Source organism: Carcharhinus amblyrhynchos, chromosome 1 (assembly GCF_965287045.1).
Source record: "Carcharhinus amblyrhynchos chromosome 1, sCarAmb.v2.hapA, whole genome shotgun sequence".
NCBI lineage: Eukaryota > Metazoa > Chordata > Chondrichthyes > Carcharhiniformes > Carcharhinidae > Carcharhinus > Carcharhinus amblyrhynchos.
In genome coordinates, this window is record NC_137324.1 from 82,093,776 (window position 1) to 82,111,319 (window position 17,544).

General features: G+C 42.9%; 1 protein-coding gene across 4 annotated transcripts in view; it reads left to right on the forward strand.

Annotated features, from left to right (window-relative positions):
- The window catches only part of corin (corin, serine peptidase), a 224,597-nt gene that overhangs the window by 140,901 nt on the left and 66,152 nt on the right, over positions 1–17,544 (forward strand). For all 4 annotated transcript variants that reach the window (XM_080188007.1, XM_080188029.1, XM_080188022.1 and 1 more), the window contains exons 7-8: positions 12,377–12,484; positions 15,176–15,286. In XM_080188007.1, the coding sequence (XP_080044133.1) occupies positions 12,377–12,484; positions 15,176–15,286 (219 nt within the window). The remainder of the gene's footprint in view (positions 1–12,376; positions 12,485–15,175; positions 15,287–17,544) is intronic.

Genomic DNA, 17,544 nt, shown 5'->3' on the forward strand with positions numbered 1-17,544 from the left:
ATTCAGCCTCTCCTCATAGCTCAACCCCCTCAACTCCGGTATCAGCCTAGTAAACCTCCTCTGCACTCCCTCCAAGGCCAAAATATCTTTGCGCAGGTGCGGCGCCCAAAAATGCACACAGTACTCCAGTTGCGGCCTCACCAATGCCCTATACAGCTGCAGCAAGACCTCCCTACTTTTATATTCAATCCCCTTCGCTATGAAGGCCAGCATCCCATTCGCCTTCCTGACCACCTGCTGCACCTGCAAGCTGGGTTTTTGCGACTCATGCACAAGGACCCCGAGGTCCCTGTGCACCGTCGCCTGCTGCAGTTTTTCGCCCCATAAGTAATAGTCCTTCCTACCATTCTTCCTACCAAAGTGGACCACCTCACACTTGCCAACATTAAATTCCATTTGCCATTTCCTGGCCCATTCGCCCAGCCTATCTAGATCCTTCTGCAGACTCTCCACACCTTCCGCACAATTTGCCGTTCCCCCAATCTTGGTGCCATCAGCAAATTTCGACACTCTACACTCGGTTCCCTCCTCCAGATCATCTATATAAATGGTAAAAAGCTGAGGCCCCAGCACCGACCCCTGGGGCACTCCACTAGTCACCATCTGCCAATCCGAATAGCACCCGTTGACCCCCACTCTCTGCCTCCTATTTGACAACCAATCCTCTATCCACGCTAACACCCTACCCCCAACTCCATGTCCCTCGACTTTCTGCAATAACCTCTTGTGAGGCACTTTGTCAAACGCCTTCTGAAAATCTAGAAAGACCACATCCACCGGCTCTCCTGTATCCACCGCCCTAGACACATCCTCATAGAACTCCAGTAAATTTGTCAGACACGACTTCCCTTTAATGAAACCGTGCTGCATCTGCTCTATCAAGCAATTCCCTTCACGATGCCTCGCAATTTCCTCCTTAATGACAGATTCTAACATTTTACCTACCACAGACGTTAAACTAACCGGCCTATAATTCCCCGCCTTTTGCCTGGCACTTTCTTAAACAACGGCGTAACATTAGCCGTTTTCCAATCATCCGGCACATCCCCGGAATCCAGCGACGTTTGGAAAATAACCACCAAGGCATCCACTATCACCTCCGCCATTTCTTTCAGAACCCTTGGATGCATTCCATCCGGTCCTGGGGACTTGTCCACAATCAGCCCCTCCAGTCTGTCGAGCACCGCCTTTCTAGTAACAGTAATGCCATTAAGACCCTCCAGTCCTACCACCTTTCCATCGCTAACACCCGGCAAATTATTCACGTCCTCCTCCGTGAAGACAGAAACAAAAAAGTTATTCAATACCTTAGCCATATCCCCATCCCCTACCACTAGGTCCCCTTTCTCATCCTCTAAAGGACCAACATTCACCCTAGCCAGCCTCTTCCTTTTTATATATTTATAAAAACTCTTGCTATCCTTTTTTATATTAAGTGCTAGCCCAGCTTCATAGTTTCTCCTACCCTTCCTTATCAACTTCTTTGTCAATCTTTGTTGACATTTAAACCTCTCCCAATCCTCTTCTCGCCCACTACTCTTAGCTACTCTAAATTCCTCCGCTTTTAGTTTAACACTTTCCTTCACCTCCTTCGTTATCCACGGCTTATTACCTCTCCTCCTACTATCCTTTTTGACCATCGGAATAAATTTCCGTTGAGCACCAAGAAAGATCTCCTTAAAGATCCTCCACTGCTCCTCAACAGACCCTCCCTCCAACGCGCTCTCCCAGTCCACATTCGCCAATTCTTCTCTCATCCTACCGTATTCCCCTCTATTCAAACAAAGGACGCGTGTCCGGGAACCCACTTTCTCCTCCTCCATCTGCACCAGAAACTCCACCATACAATGATCACTCTCCCCAAGAGGATCCTTCACCACAAGGTCCCTAATTCTACCTGCCTCATTACATAGCACCAGATCCAAGATAGCTTGCTCCCTCGTCGGCTCCAACACACACTGTTCGAGGAAACTATCCCGGCAGCATTCCAAGAACTCTTCCTCGAGCCCCCCACGTCCAACATGGGTCGACCAATCAATATGCAGATTGAAATCCCCCATAACTATGGCCGTCCCATTCCTGCATGCCGCACTTATTTGCGCGTTAACAGCCCGCTCCATCTCCAGATCATTATTCGGGGGCCTATAGATGACACCCACCAGTGTCTTCCTCCCTTTGCTGTTCCTAATCTCCACCCACAACGATTCCACCCTCTCCTCCTTTGCTCCAATATCATCCCTTGCTACCACCGTGATGCTATCCTTAATCAGCAGAGCTACGCCCCCCCCTTTTCCCTCCTGCCTATCCTTCCTAAACACTTGATAGCCCTGTACATTCAGCTCCCAGTCCCTGTCACCCTGCAGCCATGTCTCTGTAATGGCCACCAGATCGTATCCATTTGTGTCGATCTGCGCCATCAGCTCATCCACTTTATTCCGAATGCTTCGTGCATTTAGATAAAGTGCCTTCATCCCAGCCTTCACCTGGACCCTATTTGCCGCAACGCCACCAACTATACTCACGCCCCCTACTCCCTCTATTATTGGGACATCCTCGGCCTCTTCCCTTACATGTACACTCTCCTTAACTTTAGACCTCGTAAGGTCACCTACCCTCGCACCCTCCCCCCCCCAATTAGTTTAAAGCCCTGTCTACAGTCCTCTTTACTCGATTCGCCAGCACTCTGGTCCCAGCACGGTTCAGACCAACCCCATCCCGCCTGAACAGGTCCCACCTACCCCAATACTGGTGCCAATGCCCCATAAATTCGATCCCATTCCTCCCACACCAATCCCTGAGCCACCCATTCACTTCCTTAATCCTGTCAACCCTACGCCCGTCTGCACACGGTTCAGGCAGTAGCCCAGAGATAACCGCCTTGTTGGTTCTACTTTTTAATTCCATTCCCAGCTTTTCATACTCCCTCCCCAGATCCTCAGTCCGCACTTTGCCTACGTTGTTGGCACCCACATGTACCACAACGACCGGATTCTCACCCTTCCACTCCAGGTTCCTCTGCAGCCCAGATGCGACATCCTGTACCCGAGCACCAGGCAGACAACACACCCTTCTGTGCACTTTGTCATTGTGACAAAGGACAGTGTCAATACCCTTCACCCCACTATCCCCAATCACTACTACGTTCCTTTTCCCTTTCTCTTTGCCTATGTCCTGCTGCAGCACTGTACCGTGTGCAGTTCGCTCACCAACCTCACCTGCCTTGTTCTCGTCCAGTCTGGAAGCAAGAACCTCAAACCTGTTATGCAGATTAAGAGGCTGATTAAGTTCCTGCCCAAGGAGTTTGAGAACTTCATTTAAATGCATTATATTATCATTAGCGAGCCCTCTCACCGGGAATTCCCTCCTCACTAAATGTTCATTGAGATTTACACATGCTGTATAATAACGAGAACCTGGCCGCCTCGCCTCCAAAGTGGATATCGAAGGTGCAGCCCATGAGAGGTGGGGGAATGGGGGTGCCATCCAAGAATGAAGGTATAAACATAAGTAGGTGTGCCTCGTCTACCAGTTGACAGATCAGCTCCCTGATCCTCCCTTGATGGGTCAATTGTGCCAATTTAGTCAGTTCTGCAATCCTTGATTGTGCTCACAATTGTGGCCATGGCCTCCCAGGTGGACTTGGTCACTTTGCAGGCTGGTGTCTGCCCGATCGTGGGTAGAGGGTTCCGTGTCCCTGCTCGACCCCATCCAGAAGCTTGGTGAAGTGTGGTGCAGTCTTTCTGGCAGGCATTCCCCTGATTGCACTTGGAACAAACGCTGGGCAGTGCCAGGGAGGTGTTTAAATAGTGTGTTCCAATGATTGCAGAGATTAAGTCACGACAGGGTTAACAAGTCAGAGACAGGCTGCCATAGGCACGATGTAAGACTTGTGAAAATGTTTTCCTTTTAAATTGGCTGAATATACTGAACATATTCTCATTGAAACCAACATTTTGATAAAATATTGCAAAATGACACTCTTGTTTTCTTTATATTTATTAAGCATAACACAAATTGCTGCACTACTTTTAATCCTGTGTATAGAATAGACTTTGACCACTTACCGATTACTCACCAGTTAGTTTCTTCTCTGGCTGCACAAACCAGTGAACAGGGTGAAAGATTAGAAGAAGCAAAGGATCACTTTTCTCCTCTCCTCACCAAAGTCTCTCCCTCCACTGAGGACAACGCCAATGCTGATTGCTCTGAGAATGTCTAAATTTATGTGTTCTGAGCAAAGGGACTAGCTGAGCCCAGATGTAGCAAAGACCATCTCAAGATGGTTTCTTTAATTAACTATTCCAGCTGCCACCAGTGGATAGTAAAGCTAAAGGTGGAGAGAGAAGTGAAACAGTTTAAGAAAGAAATTTCAGATGTAGACTCGAGGTAACAAAGGGGTATGCTGGATGTGCAAAAGGCCAGCATGGTAAAACTTAAAGCATGCAGGAGGATATAAGTTGAGATGATATAATGCAAGACAGTATAAGAGGAGAGCTTTGAGAGGTAGGGTGTGTTGAGTTTCATAGTTTCATAGAAACCCTAAAGTATAGAAAGAGGCCATTGGGCCCATCGAGTCTGCACCAACCACAATCCCACCCACGCTCTACCCCCATATCCCTACATATTTGCCCATTAATCCCTCTAACCTAAGCATCTCAGAACACTAAGAGGCAATTTTAACATGGCCAATCAACCTAACCTGCACATCTTTGGACTCTGGGAGGAAACTGGACCACCCGGAGGAAACCCACGCAGACACAAGGAGAATGTGCAAAATCCACACTGATGGTGATCCAAGCTGGGAATCGAACCCAGGTCCCTGGAGTTGTGAAGCAACAGTGCTAACATCTGTGCTACCGTGCCGCTCTTTGGGCAGATTTAATAATGAAGAGGTGGAGTTTAAATGTAATGCTTTGGGGTCAGCAGCTGGTAGGCAAGGATAAGATGATGGAGAAACAGCACTTAATGTGGAATATGATCTAGGGAAGGTGATTTGGGGAAGGTGAGTTCGGAGATGAATGATGCACAATGAAAGGATATTGGAAAATATTTGTCTGCATGTAAAAGAAGCATGAATGAGGGTTCCAGTGGGAGAGGGAAGAGGTGGAGTAGTGCAATGTGTGCAGGTGGAAGTAAGTGAACTTATTGGTGTGAGGTTAAGGCACTTGAAACCAAGTTCAAGGTCAAACAGAATGATAAGTTTTACAGGGTTTGATTTGACCTGTGAAAAAGGATGGAGAGGGTCCTGACACTTTGCCAAATTCTGATAGAATTGTTCCATAATGTATTTTTATTCATTCATGTGATGTGGGCATTGCTGGCTTGGTCAGAATTTATTGCCCATCCCTATTTGTCTTTAATGTTGCTCAAGTTTCTGCAATCTATAACAAGGTTGGTATTTCACCCATAACCTTTACACCTTCACTTGGTCCTCTTCCCTGGCCTCAAACTGACTCTCCATAAATTGGATTTATAACCTACTGATCTTCATATCTCTGTATGTACCCCTGTACGTTCTTCTAGTTCTCTAATATTTGGTCACGTTTTCATTAACCGCACCCTTACAGCTCAAAGTTATTTGAAAACAACATTGACCACGATGTTTTCCGTCTCACTTGCTCAGATAAAATGTCCTGACAATTGGGAAGATGCTCAGTGCCGATCCTTGGTTTAATCCAGCCTTTTGGCTTCAAAACTTTCACTCTCCCTCATTGCTTCTTGCTTTTGTCTGGCGTTCCTTGTATATGTCCTTTCATAGTTATATGCACTTCACAGGGACTTCATGAATCCTAGGACATTTCCAGATGTAAATCCAAGGTATTTAGATTGATGAACACAATTTTCATGCCACAATGGCCTTGACAATATTTTTCCATAATTTGTCTCAAAGTAGATTTGATATCATTGTGCTCTTCCAGGTATGAATCTTCATGGATTTCCACAATTTTTCCTCAATCTCAAGTCCATGACTCTCTCCCAATGAGGTTTTGATCCCTTAGTAGTTTTTGCATTCTTGAATGTTCCCTTCTCTTGTATATTGGTACCTCACTGTTTTGCTTCCTTACTTCGGGATTTTCTCTCTTATCATAACATAATTGAAGGGTTTGTTCAGGGCCTAGACTCTATATTCACCTGCACAGTTCCATACTCCTGCTGGGATCTCTTTGAGTCCTACTGTCTTGACATTTTTCATTTCTTTAGGTGCTTTATGATTTCTTTCAATTTGATGTGAGTTGTTATTCTTTGATTTGTAACTAACTCCTCTCTCTGTTCAGGGTTTTCTTCATTTCTAAAACAGTTAAATATTGGCTGCACATCTTTTGGAATTCATCCTCTTTCCTCCCATCCTTGATTTTGTATCCCCACTGTTTCATTAAGCTGTCTCCAGATGTCCATATGTTTCTTCCATTGCTAGGGATCTTTCTCCAGCAATCACTTTCTTTGCATTCCTTTTTGTCTTTCTATTCTGGTCTTTATCTTCTTTGAACCAGATTGTTTATGCTTCCTGAACAGTTCCTTTTCGTTTACTCATCTTTTACCTTTTGATTCCATCACCAAGTTGCTTTTCCAGCCTTTCTCCTTCCTGATCATCTTTCACATTCTCCTTCATAAGTTTTCCTAAGCAACTTGCCACCAAGTTCCATGGTATCCATCATATTCTTCCATTTCTCTTAACTGTTTCACATCTAAGCTCTGAATTTGCCATTCAATCTGTAATTGTTTTGCTGAAAAAGACATTTTGTCAAAGTCTTTTGTCTTGCACTCAACAGCAAAGCAACTTAAGATTGTCTGTCAGGCTTGCAGTGTGGCACAATTGTCCGTAATGGAGGCTACATATATTAATACACAAGGCCCTGTTCTTTGAGACAAAAAAATGTACACACATTGCACCTGTTTCAGCTAAACAAAATAAGTGAACCGTTCGCTGGTTTATTCTTCAGGGCAACGCCTTCAGAGTAAAGCTGCTTGATTTAAATTTTCAAACAATGCTTTGATGGTTAACTGTCAGTCACCATTGACTAGTGCATTCTCCATTACAACACCGCTACCAGTCAAAGTCCACTTGTCGACCAATCAGCATTTTCATACATTAAATTTATTGTTTCCCTTGCAATTGTCCTGATGAGTGCAAAACTAAAAGCTTTGGTTAAAGTATTTTTCAGCAATACTCAAATTATCAACTCTTTTAATCTTGATAAAATGCTATCTGGAGGGTGTTAATACTCTTGGCTGGCTTCTTTCCTTCATTTGGGAAGAGATGAAGCAGTCCTTTAGATACACTTAGCCATTTTGGGATCAGTCTTTCTCAACCTACAGTTGAAAGCAATCATTTGAAGTGCAGCCCTGATCTGGGATTGTCCCACGAACAGGCTATGATTACAATCTCTCACAATACTGTAACTGGAAAAGGTATACTCTTTGTATCACAATTATTAATATCAATACCCCAACCTGAAGCTTCAGCCATTTTCATTTAATAAGAACTATATTATTACATTGATGTATGCACACCAAAGGCAAAATACAGCAGGCCCTAAAAATTACAAAATGCCAGAAGCACTCAACAGATCAGGTAGGATCTGTAAAGGGAAGAACCCTAACCCATGACCTTCTGAGCGTTTCCATCATTTTCTGCCTTTTTGTTTTATGCCTTTTATGACTATGATTAATTATTACCCAAAGTTTCTCTCAATTTCTCATAAATATATATTTAATTTGCTACCTGACCTTGGCTATCATATAAAACCCAGACTTTCAGCATGTTTCAGTTTATTGGTTTTGTTTTAGTTCTAAACTATTCAAGGTTTAGTACGATGATAAGTTAATGCTTCAAAGTTTACAGCATTGAAATTTCAAATCGGCATTCAGTATTCAGGGTGCCAGTATGAACCATTCATGGAGTATCTGAAAACTCACCAGTAGCTGGATTACAAAGCCCCAGCCTTTTGAGTAGTTTAAGTCATGGGCCTGCTGAGTTCGATGATTAAATATTGGGATTTACAAACTCAGGCTTTGCACATGCTCCAGAACCTCATCGAAGTGGCCACTATTCATACAGCCAGCCATCACATTAAAACACTGATGACTGTTTAAAACTGATGTAGGCTGGATTTCACCTTGCCATCGCTGCCAGTGAGAATGGAAAATTTGGCACTTAACCATATTTCTGTTCATTGCAACAGGACCTCAGATTCACAGCTGTGGGTGAGGTCAAGAATCCAGCCCATGGAAATACCAAAAATAGGAGCAGGAATAGGCCATCTGAGCCTGCTGTGTTATTCAAAATGATCGTGGCTGGATCTCTACCTCAACACCATAATCTAGCACTCTCCCAACACCCAGAGATAGTCTTAGAGATGAGAAATCTTTCTATTCCCTTCTTAAATATATTCAGTGATTTGGCCTCCACAGTCATCTGTGGTAGAGATTTCCATAAGTCCACCATCCTCTGAGTGAAGAAATTTCTCCTCATCTCAGTTCTAAATGGCCGATCCTGTATCCTGAGACAGTGACTCCTTATTCTAGCCAGAGGAAACAATATCCCCGTATCCAGTCTGTCTAGCCCTGTCAGAATCTTATACAGTTCAATTAGATCCCCTCTCATTCTTCTAAATTGCAGTGATTACAAGCCCAGTTGACTCATCTCTCCTCATATGACAATTCTGCCATTCCAGGAATCAATCTGTCTCAGGATACAGGATAGGCCATTTAGGACTGAGATGAGGAGAAATTTCTTCACTCAGAGGATGGCGGACTTATGGAGATCTCTACCACAGATGACTGTGGAGGCCAAATCACTGAATATATTTAAGAAGGAAATAGAAAGATTTCTCATCTCTAAAACTATCTCTGGGTGTTGGGAGAGTGCTGGATTATGGTGTTGAGGTAGAGATCCAGCCATGATCATGTTGAAAAGCACAGCAGGCTCAGATGGCCTATTACTGCTCCTATTTTTGCTCCTACTTTCCTCTGTGGAAAGCTTATCCATTCTTAGATAACAAGGCAAAACTGCCAGGTGAGTCTCACTAAGGCCCTGCACAGCTGCGGTAATGATGTGGAAATACTGGTGTCGGACTGGGGTAAACACAGTTAAAAAGTCTCACAACACCAAGTTAAAGTCCAACAGGTTTATTTGGCAGCACAAGCTTACAGAATCTTGCTCCTTCATCAGGTGAGTGAGGACTTGTGTTCACAAACAGGGCAGATACAGGCACAAACTTAATTTACAAGATAATGGTTGGAATGCGAGTCTTTACAGGTCTTTACAGGTCTTTACAGGTCTTAAAGATACAGGCAGTGTGAGTGGAGAGAGGGTTAAGCACAGGTTAAAGACGTGTTTATTGTCTCCAGCCAGGACAGTTAGTGAGACTTTGCAAACCCAGGCAAGTTATAGGGGTTACAAATAGTATGACATGAACCCAAGATCCCGGTTGAGGTCATGCTCATGTGTGCGGAACTTGGCAATCAGTTTCTGCTTAGCAATTCTGCATTGTTGTGTGTCATGAAGGCTGCCTTGGAGAACGCTTACCTGAAAATCAGAGGCTGAATGCCCATGACTTCTGAGGCGTTCTCCAACTGGAAGGGAACACTCTTGCTTGGTGATTGTCGAGTATTGTTCATTCATCCATTGTCTGCATGGTCAGCTCAATATACCATGCCTTGGGACATCCTCTCCTGCAGCATATCAGGTAGACAACATTGGCTGAGTTTCAAGAGTATGTACTGTGTACCTGGTGAGTGGTGTTCTCATGGTGAGATGATGGCATCTGTGTCAATGATCTGGCACATCTTGCAGAGGTTGATGTGGCAGGGTTGTGAGGTGTTGTGGTCATTGTTCTCCTGAAGACTGGGTAGTTTGCTGCGGACAATAGTCTGCTTGAACTTGTGCAGTTGTTTGAAGACAAGAAGTGGGGGTGTGGGAATGGCCTTGGTGAGATGTTCGTCTTCATCGATGACATGTTGAAGGCTCCAGAGAAGATGCTGTAGCTTCTCCACTACAGGGAAGTACTGGACAGTGAAGGGTATTCTGTCCGCCGTGTTCCATGTTTGCCTTCTGAGGAGGTCGGTGCGGTTTTTCGCGGAACTGTCGATTGATGAGTCGAGCACCATATCCTGCTCTTATGAGGGAGTCTTTCAGCATCTGTAGGTGTCTGTTGCGATCTTCCACATCTGAGCAGATCCTGTGAATACGGAGGGTTTGTCTGTAGGAGTGGCTTCTTTAATGTGTTTAGGGTGGAAGCTGGAGAAGTGGAGCATCGTGAGGTTATCCATGGGCTTGCGGTACAGTGAAATGCTGAGGTGACTATCCTTGATGGAGATGCATTTGTCCAAGAATGCAGCCGATTCCAGAGAGTAGTCCATGGTGCGTCTGATGGTGGGATGGAACTTGTTGATGTCATCGTATAGTTGTTTCAATGATTGTTCGCCATGAGTCCAAAGGAAGAAAATGTCATCGATGTATCTAGTGTATAGCATCAGTTGAAGATCCTGTGCGGTGAAGAGGCCTTGTTCGAATCTTTTGCATAAAGATGTTGGCATATTGAGGTGTGAATTTGGTCACAATGGTTGTTCCTTGTGTCTGGATGAAGAACTAGTTGCTGAAGGTGAAGACATTGTGGTCAGGGACAAAGCGAATGAGTTGTAGAATTGCATCTGGAGATTGACAGTTGTTGGGGTTGAGTACTGAGGCAGTTGCAGCAATGCCATCATCGGGGGTGGGGCGGGCGGTGGTGGTGGTGGTGGGAGGGAATGCTGGTGTAGAGTACCGAGACATCTATTGTGCTCCTGGTTCAACTGCAGTAAGACATCCTTGCCCCTGTACTCAAGTCTTCTTGTAACAAAGGCTAACATACCATTTGCTTTTCTAACTGCCTACTGTTCCTGCCTGCTTGCTTTCAGTGACTGGTGTACAAAGACACCCAGTCCCCTTTGTGTGTCAGCATTTCCCAATCAATTACCATTTAAATAATACTCTGCTATTCTGTTTCTCCTTATAAAGTGGGTAACATTACATTTATCCAAATTATAGTGTGTATGCCATGTGTATACTCACCCAAACTGTCTAAATCACCTTAAAGCTTCTGAATACCCTCCTCACCACTCATCTCTTTCATGTCATCAGTAAACTTGGAAATGTTATTTTTGGTCCCCTCATCCAAATCATTAAAGTATATTGTGAATAGCTGGGACCCAAGCACTAATTTCTGCTGGACTCCTCTAATCATTGTCTGCCACTGAAAAAGACCCATTTATTCCTTCTGTCTGCTAACCAATTCTCAATCCATGCCGATATAAGAAAAAAGAACAAAGAACAACCCGGCACGGGAAACAGGCCCTTCGGCCCAACAAGCCCGCATCGCCATTTTAAAGCATTTTCCTACACCTAACCTGCCCCTTGTGTATGCGAATGGTACCCCTATTGTAGCCAGGTAGGTATGTTACCTCCATCTCATGCGTGCTTTAATTTTGCGCACAAACCCCTTTTTTGGGACTTTATTGAAATGTTCCTGAAAATCCAAATGCACCACATCCACTGGTCCACACTTATCTTAGGTTTGAGCTCACTTCTACAGTGGAACATGGCAAAGAAGTGTTTGGCTCTCATGGAAGTTGAAGTACAATATGAGGTTTCAACTGATACCAATGGCTGGGTCTCATTAAAATGCAGCTTGCCAACATCTTGATCTAAATTGACAGTACGTTGGTGGGAAGCAGCTGCCTGTCCATTACAATTAGGCAATAAGAGGTTGTTACTGGGAACCTAAGGGAATAGTACCCAGAATAGGGTAAGTGTTCCAGCAGATGAACCTGCTCATGGGAGGGGAGGGGAACCCAGAGCAGAAGAAGCCATAGTTTTCCTTGTGGGATTGAGGTTACTTCCAGTTCTTCTGATCCAAGGGAAACTAAAAAGATACAATATACAATATTCCCTTTGAACTGTAGTTGTGCGTAGCCAGATTTTCAGAGCACGGCCCATGCGCAGCATTTATCGTAGAACAAGGCCCGTGTGATACACTGCACAGCTGTGCACCTATGCAGTTTAACACATTATTAGTGGGATATCTAACAGCACGGAGGGAGATTGGTTGAGTTAAAGGCACCGTACCAATCTAAGTTGCTGTTGTAGAGCTATTGTGGCACATAGTCTGGCTGCTGTGTATAATGATGTGCAATTTCTACAAAATTGAAATATGCTGGCATAGAAATTGCTGCAAGCTCAAACTAGATTGATTATAGACAGGTGGATGCTCCTGGCTCCGAATGTGCATGTACCACCTTTACCATTTTATGACTGGAAGACATGTATTTTTTCAGCCGTTGTCTCATTCATGTTTCCCATTTCACCTCTGGTTATACCTTTGCTTTGCTGTTGCAGCCTGTAGTCAAGGGCAGTTTCACTGTGGCACCGGCAAATGTATCCACTACAATGACACATGTGATGGTTATGATGACTGTGGGGACCTGAGCGATGAGCTGAACTGTGGTAAGTAGAACATGGAATGAAAAGCTATATTTTGAAACAGAAATATGCTATCACTAAATTTGACTGTTTGACTTGTTATACATGCTGTAGGTTACAATGGATTGTTCATATTGGTCACTTTGTAGTGAAATAATTTAGAATTATATTGTAAATAGCATAGCAGCAACAGACCATTCAGACAAACCTTGCATTAAGAACCAGCCTGAATGCAGCACACTTTTCTGGGCAAATGTTCGTGATGGGGATCTCGAATAAGTATTAAGTTCTTTGCACATGCAAACATGGGGCCTAACATCTGTTCCTAGTGTGGGTATTGTACGTGGATTTTTTTTTGACCTTCACCAATTTTGAAGGCGGTTGTACTTGCAACTCTGAATGTGTGCTGTTTGACTGCTGATTGAACACAAGAAGTAGAAGCAAGAGTAGGCCACTGCCCCACCATTCAATATGATCATGGCTAATCTATGCCAGCCCCAACTCTGTTTCTGTGCCATTTCCTCATAGCCCTTTATTCCTTAAGCAATGAAATATTTATCCACCTCCACTTTGAGGTGGGAATCACATTGGGGCCAGTGGAATGGGTCGGGTGAATCCTAAGAGCCCTCCCGCTCATCTGGAATTCCGGTTTTTGGCCCATGCCCCATTCACCAGTGCATTGATATTCTCATTGGCTGTCTGAAGAGGTCTGGGAATTGGGCCCATCAGCGCACACAGAAATTAATCTACTGGGACTCTAATTGGTGCATGAATTCAGGTAAAGGCATAAAATTAACTGATGCATAGTACTGAATTCACAAAGAAACAAATATGCTTTGGTTGACATTGAAAATCTGAGAACTAACAGACCTTTGCCACTTTGCAAAAATAGAGAATAAAAGCAATCGCTACTATGTCCTAAAAATAACGAACATCAACAGTTCACAAATCAACAAACCATACAGCCAGATATTCTGACTTGTTAGTCTACTGTGGAACAAAGCAACTTGTAACTCAGCCTTATTTTCATTCCAAGGAAAAAGGCCCAAACCAAATTCTGAGCAAATATTTAGCTAAAAGATTTCAGTTTCTTTTCCTTTGTGACATTTGATTTTGTGTTACAGTATCAGTCAATTTATGTAGAAATGGATTGAATCAAGGGATACAAATTAATCATTTTGAAGAATGAAAAACAGAAGCTAGAGATTTTTTTACACTGGAGTCATAAATATATAATGGGATTAATAAAATAATACTTCATCAATAGTTTGACTAAGAAACATAATATAATTTGAAAGGATTTTTAAAGTTCCATCATGGAATGTGAACCACCTTCTTGAATCGCTGCAGTCCACGTGATGTAGGTACACCCACAGTGCTGTTAGGAAGAGAGTTCCGGGATTTTGACCTAGCGACAGTGAAGGAACAGATAAATAATTCCAAGTCAGGATGGTCTGTGGCTTGGAAGGGAAATTGCAGGAGGTGGTTTTCCTTTGCCAGTTGCCTTTGTCCTTCTAGATAGTAGAATTTGTGGATTTGGAAGTTGCTGTCAAAGGAGCCTTGGTAAGTTGCCGCAGTACATTTTGTAAATAGTATACACTGCTGCTGCTGTGCGTCGTTGGTGGATTGGGTATTGATCAACTAAGCTGCTTTTGTCCTGGATGGCGTTGAGCTTCTTGACTATTGTTGAAGCTGCACTCATCCAGGCAAATGAAGAGAATTCCACCCTACTCCTGTGTGTTTTGTAGACGGTGGATGGGCTTTGCAAGTCTGGAGGTGAGTTACTCGCAGCAGAATTCCCAGCCTCTGACTCTTATAGCCACAATATTTGTATGACTGGGTCCTATAAGTTTTGGATCAATGCTAATCCACAGATGGTGGGGATTTCAGCTTTGATAATTCCATTGAGTTTAAGAGGTGATTTTCTCTAATTAGAGACAGCCAATGCCCGGCATTTTTGTGTTGCAAATCTCGCTACTTATTAGCTGGAGGCTTGAATGTAGTCCTGATCTTTGATGTAACAATCGAAGATTGTTGATCCAATCTTGGTCTCAACTTCACTTTCTTAGCAACAGGAAGTTGCAGGTGAATCAATAGCAGAGATACATCAGGTCAAATGGTTTTTCTATCCTTCTCTATACATTTACTGACTTGGGTTGAGTTTAAATGTATTAAATGTGGGTCATGTATTCCCTTGATAGTATAGTTGGTAAAGGTCTGATTTCTTTTCCTCCCTCTAGCTTAATGGCAGTGTAGGCAATTGTAGAACCTGCTAAATAAATGAAAAGAGGGACTATCCGGGACCTTTCAAATTGTACAACTTAATTTGAAGCTGAACTAATTACCATCCACCAACTCTGCTGGAAAGTGCAGATTACATTGATGTTAACAGGATGCTGTTAATGGTGAAATTGCTTATTGGCATCTACTACCTTTGCATACATGTATGAAAAGCCACCTGGTTGACAAATCGGAATGTTGCTGGTATCATCAGAGCTGTAACATAACAAGACTTCAGGAGAAGACATATAGGCTCTGCAATTAATCTGTAAAATTTGCCATGTAATTTAAACTTTGTAAAGATCTGGTGCTGAACAAAATAACTTTCATTGAGTAGTCTGGCTTGGAATGGAATGGTGCTCAGCTTTCACCCCAAGTTAGTTTGCAATGACCTGTGTTACAGTTTCTTCTCTTTCTTGACCACTTGTTTTACAGAGTGCAACCTGGAGCACCATTTCAGATGTGGAGATGGAAGATGCATCCTAATGTCCTGGGTTTGTGATGGGGACCATGACTGCATAGACAGGTCTGATGAGGTTAACTGCTGTAAGTCATCAATTCACACTGAACCTTATAGCTTATCAGCAAATCAGGAACTTGGGAATAGATTGGAAAATGTATCCAGAGCCCTCATGGTCTCTGGTGGTACATAAGGAAGGATTTGTGAATTGAACTGTTTTACAGGAACATCTTAACTGAAGAACAAAAATTTATAACTAACATTGTGCAGGCAATGTTTTAACCTATTTTCTGGATTTGTAGTCATGCAACAGAATATTAATGCAAATTAAATCTATAACCATGTTCTATGAACAGACATTCAAAAGCTATGAAAAAACAAACATCTCAGACTGGGTTAAATGTACACCACATCTTAATGTATACACATGCATGGGTCACTGATTAATTAGAACGTGCTTCCTAGACAAAATATTGAGCTGATTGGTATCTTCCTGCTGGAAAGTGCAAGTTTAAGGATGTCAGTTGAAACGAAATGTTGTAAACAGAAGCTCGATGTGCATTTTTGAATTAAAACAAAAGTGAGCAAATAATACATCCTCAAATAAGATTAAAGAAAAAACTACTCAGTTTCTTTTTCAAGGGGGTCAATATTGCATATTTTGCCCAATTTTCTCCTTTCTTGCTGGGTATGCCGTTCTTCATGTGAAAACCTAACCAGTGAGTGGCAGTGAACTTTTTGAGAGGGTGCCAAAGCTAAGCCAAATGCTGTTGACATTTGAGCCCTCAAATTTCTGTCAGATCACAGGCTGTCAGAAATGTGGTAGGGAAAACCTTATGCCTGCAAACAGTGTCCAAATGCTGGAATTAGCTGTACCTCCATATTTCAGATTGATGCTTGCACCATTTTGGTGCAACATTGCTGTCTGTTGTAGTAAGAGTGAAGAATGTTACTCCATCAGCTTTTTGCTGCATTTCCAGAATTGATTGAGCTAGTAGCAATTGAAAGAAGAATTTAAATTTTCTACTTATGCAATGGCAATCAATTACTACAAGCAAATTGACTTTTGTGTTCTTACTTCCACAAATTTTAGTCCTGATACGTAAACTATGTTTGAATATCTGTTGGGGAAACCAAGGTAAATTAATTGCTTGACTAGTTCAATTTTTTTCAGCATAATCATCGCTGAGCATACGTGTGGAGAAGAACCATCTGTCTTAACCTCCAGTGTAATTGTTAGCGGGTGTAAAATAGGGCGAAGGCATAGGAAATCTGGATTCCCCTTCATATTCTTTAACCATCACCTTTCTGCAAAAACTACATTAAAAAACAAGAGCTACACTTTCCAGCATGAGTTGTTGAATAGCAGTGAACTAATGTAGCGAACAGAAATGACATGGAACAAATTGTCTATTTACCATAACGCACTTAGGCAACTCTTACGTTCTACATCTCCTGCTGAAGATGATTTGTGATGACTCTTACAATTTTTCCATTATACACAATTATTTGAACTATTTTAGCCCCGTGTTTAAATTGCCTACAATATGAAGTGACAAATTGTTATAAACTAAGTAATAATAATGCTCTCTTCCATTATTTCATCCCTTCTTTTGTGTTATAAACATGAAGATATAAGATGTGACATAACCGATGAGCAAGTATTTTCCATTGAACTATCCACAGGCAAAACTTGCAAGAAGAACAAATTCAAAAGTATCTTCCTACCCAGTAAAAGTAAATGAAAAAAAAGTTCCAGGGCATAAATACAACATGGATGGCACGGTGGCACAGTGGTTAACACTGCTTCTTCACAGAGCCAGGAATCCAGGTTTGATTCTGACCTCAGGTGACTGTCTGTGGGAAGTTCACGGAGGAGGACGCAAATAGTTTGCCGGATATTGAAAATAGAAGGATGGTAGAAGTTGAGGGCCTGAATGCGATTACTGTCACTAGAGAGGTAGTGCTTGATAGACTAACGGGACTGATGGTGGACAAGTCCCCAGGACCGGATGGAATGCATCCCAGGGTTCTGAAGGAAATGGCAGAGGTGATAGTAGATGCCTTAGTGATTATTTACCAAACTTCGCTGGATTCCGGGCAAGTGCCGGAAGATTGGAAAACAGCTAACGTTACGCCGCTGTTCAAAAAAGGTAGCAGGCAAAAGGCAGGGAATTATAGGCCGGTTCGTTTAACGTCTGTAGTTGGAAAAATGCTTGAATCTGTCATCAAAGAAGAAATAGCGAGGCACCTAGAGAAGAATTGTTTGATAGAGCAGTCGCAGCACGGATTCGTTAAGGGGAAGTTGTGCTTGACGAATTTATTGGATTTGTATGAGGATGTG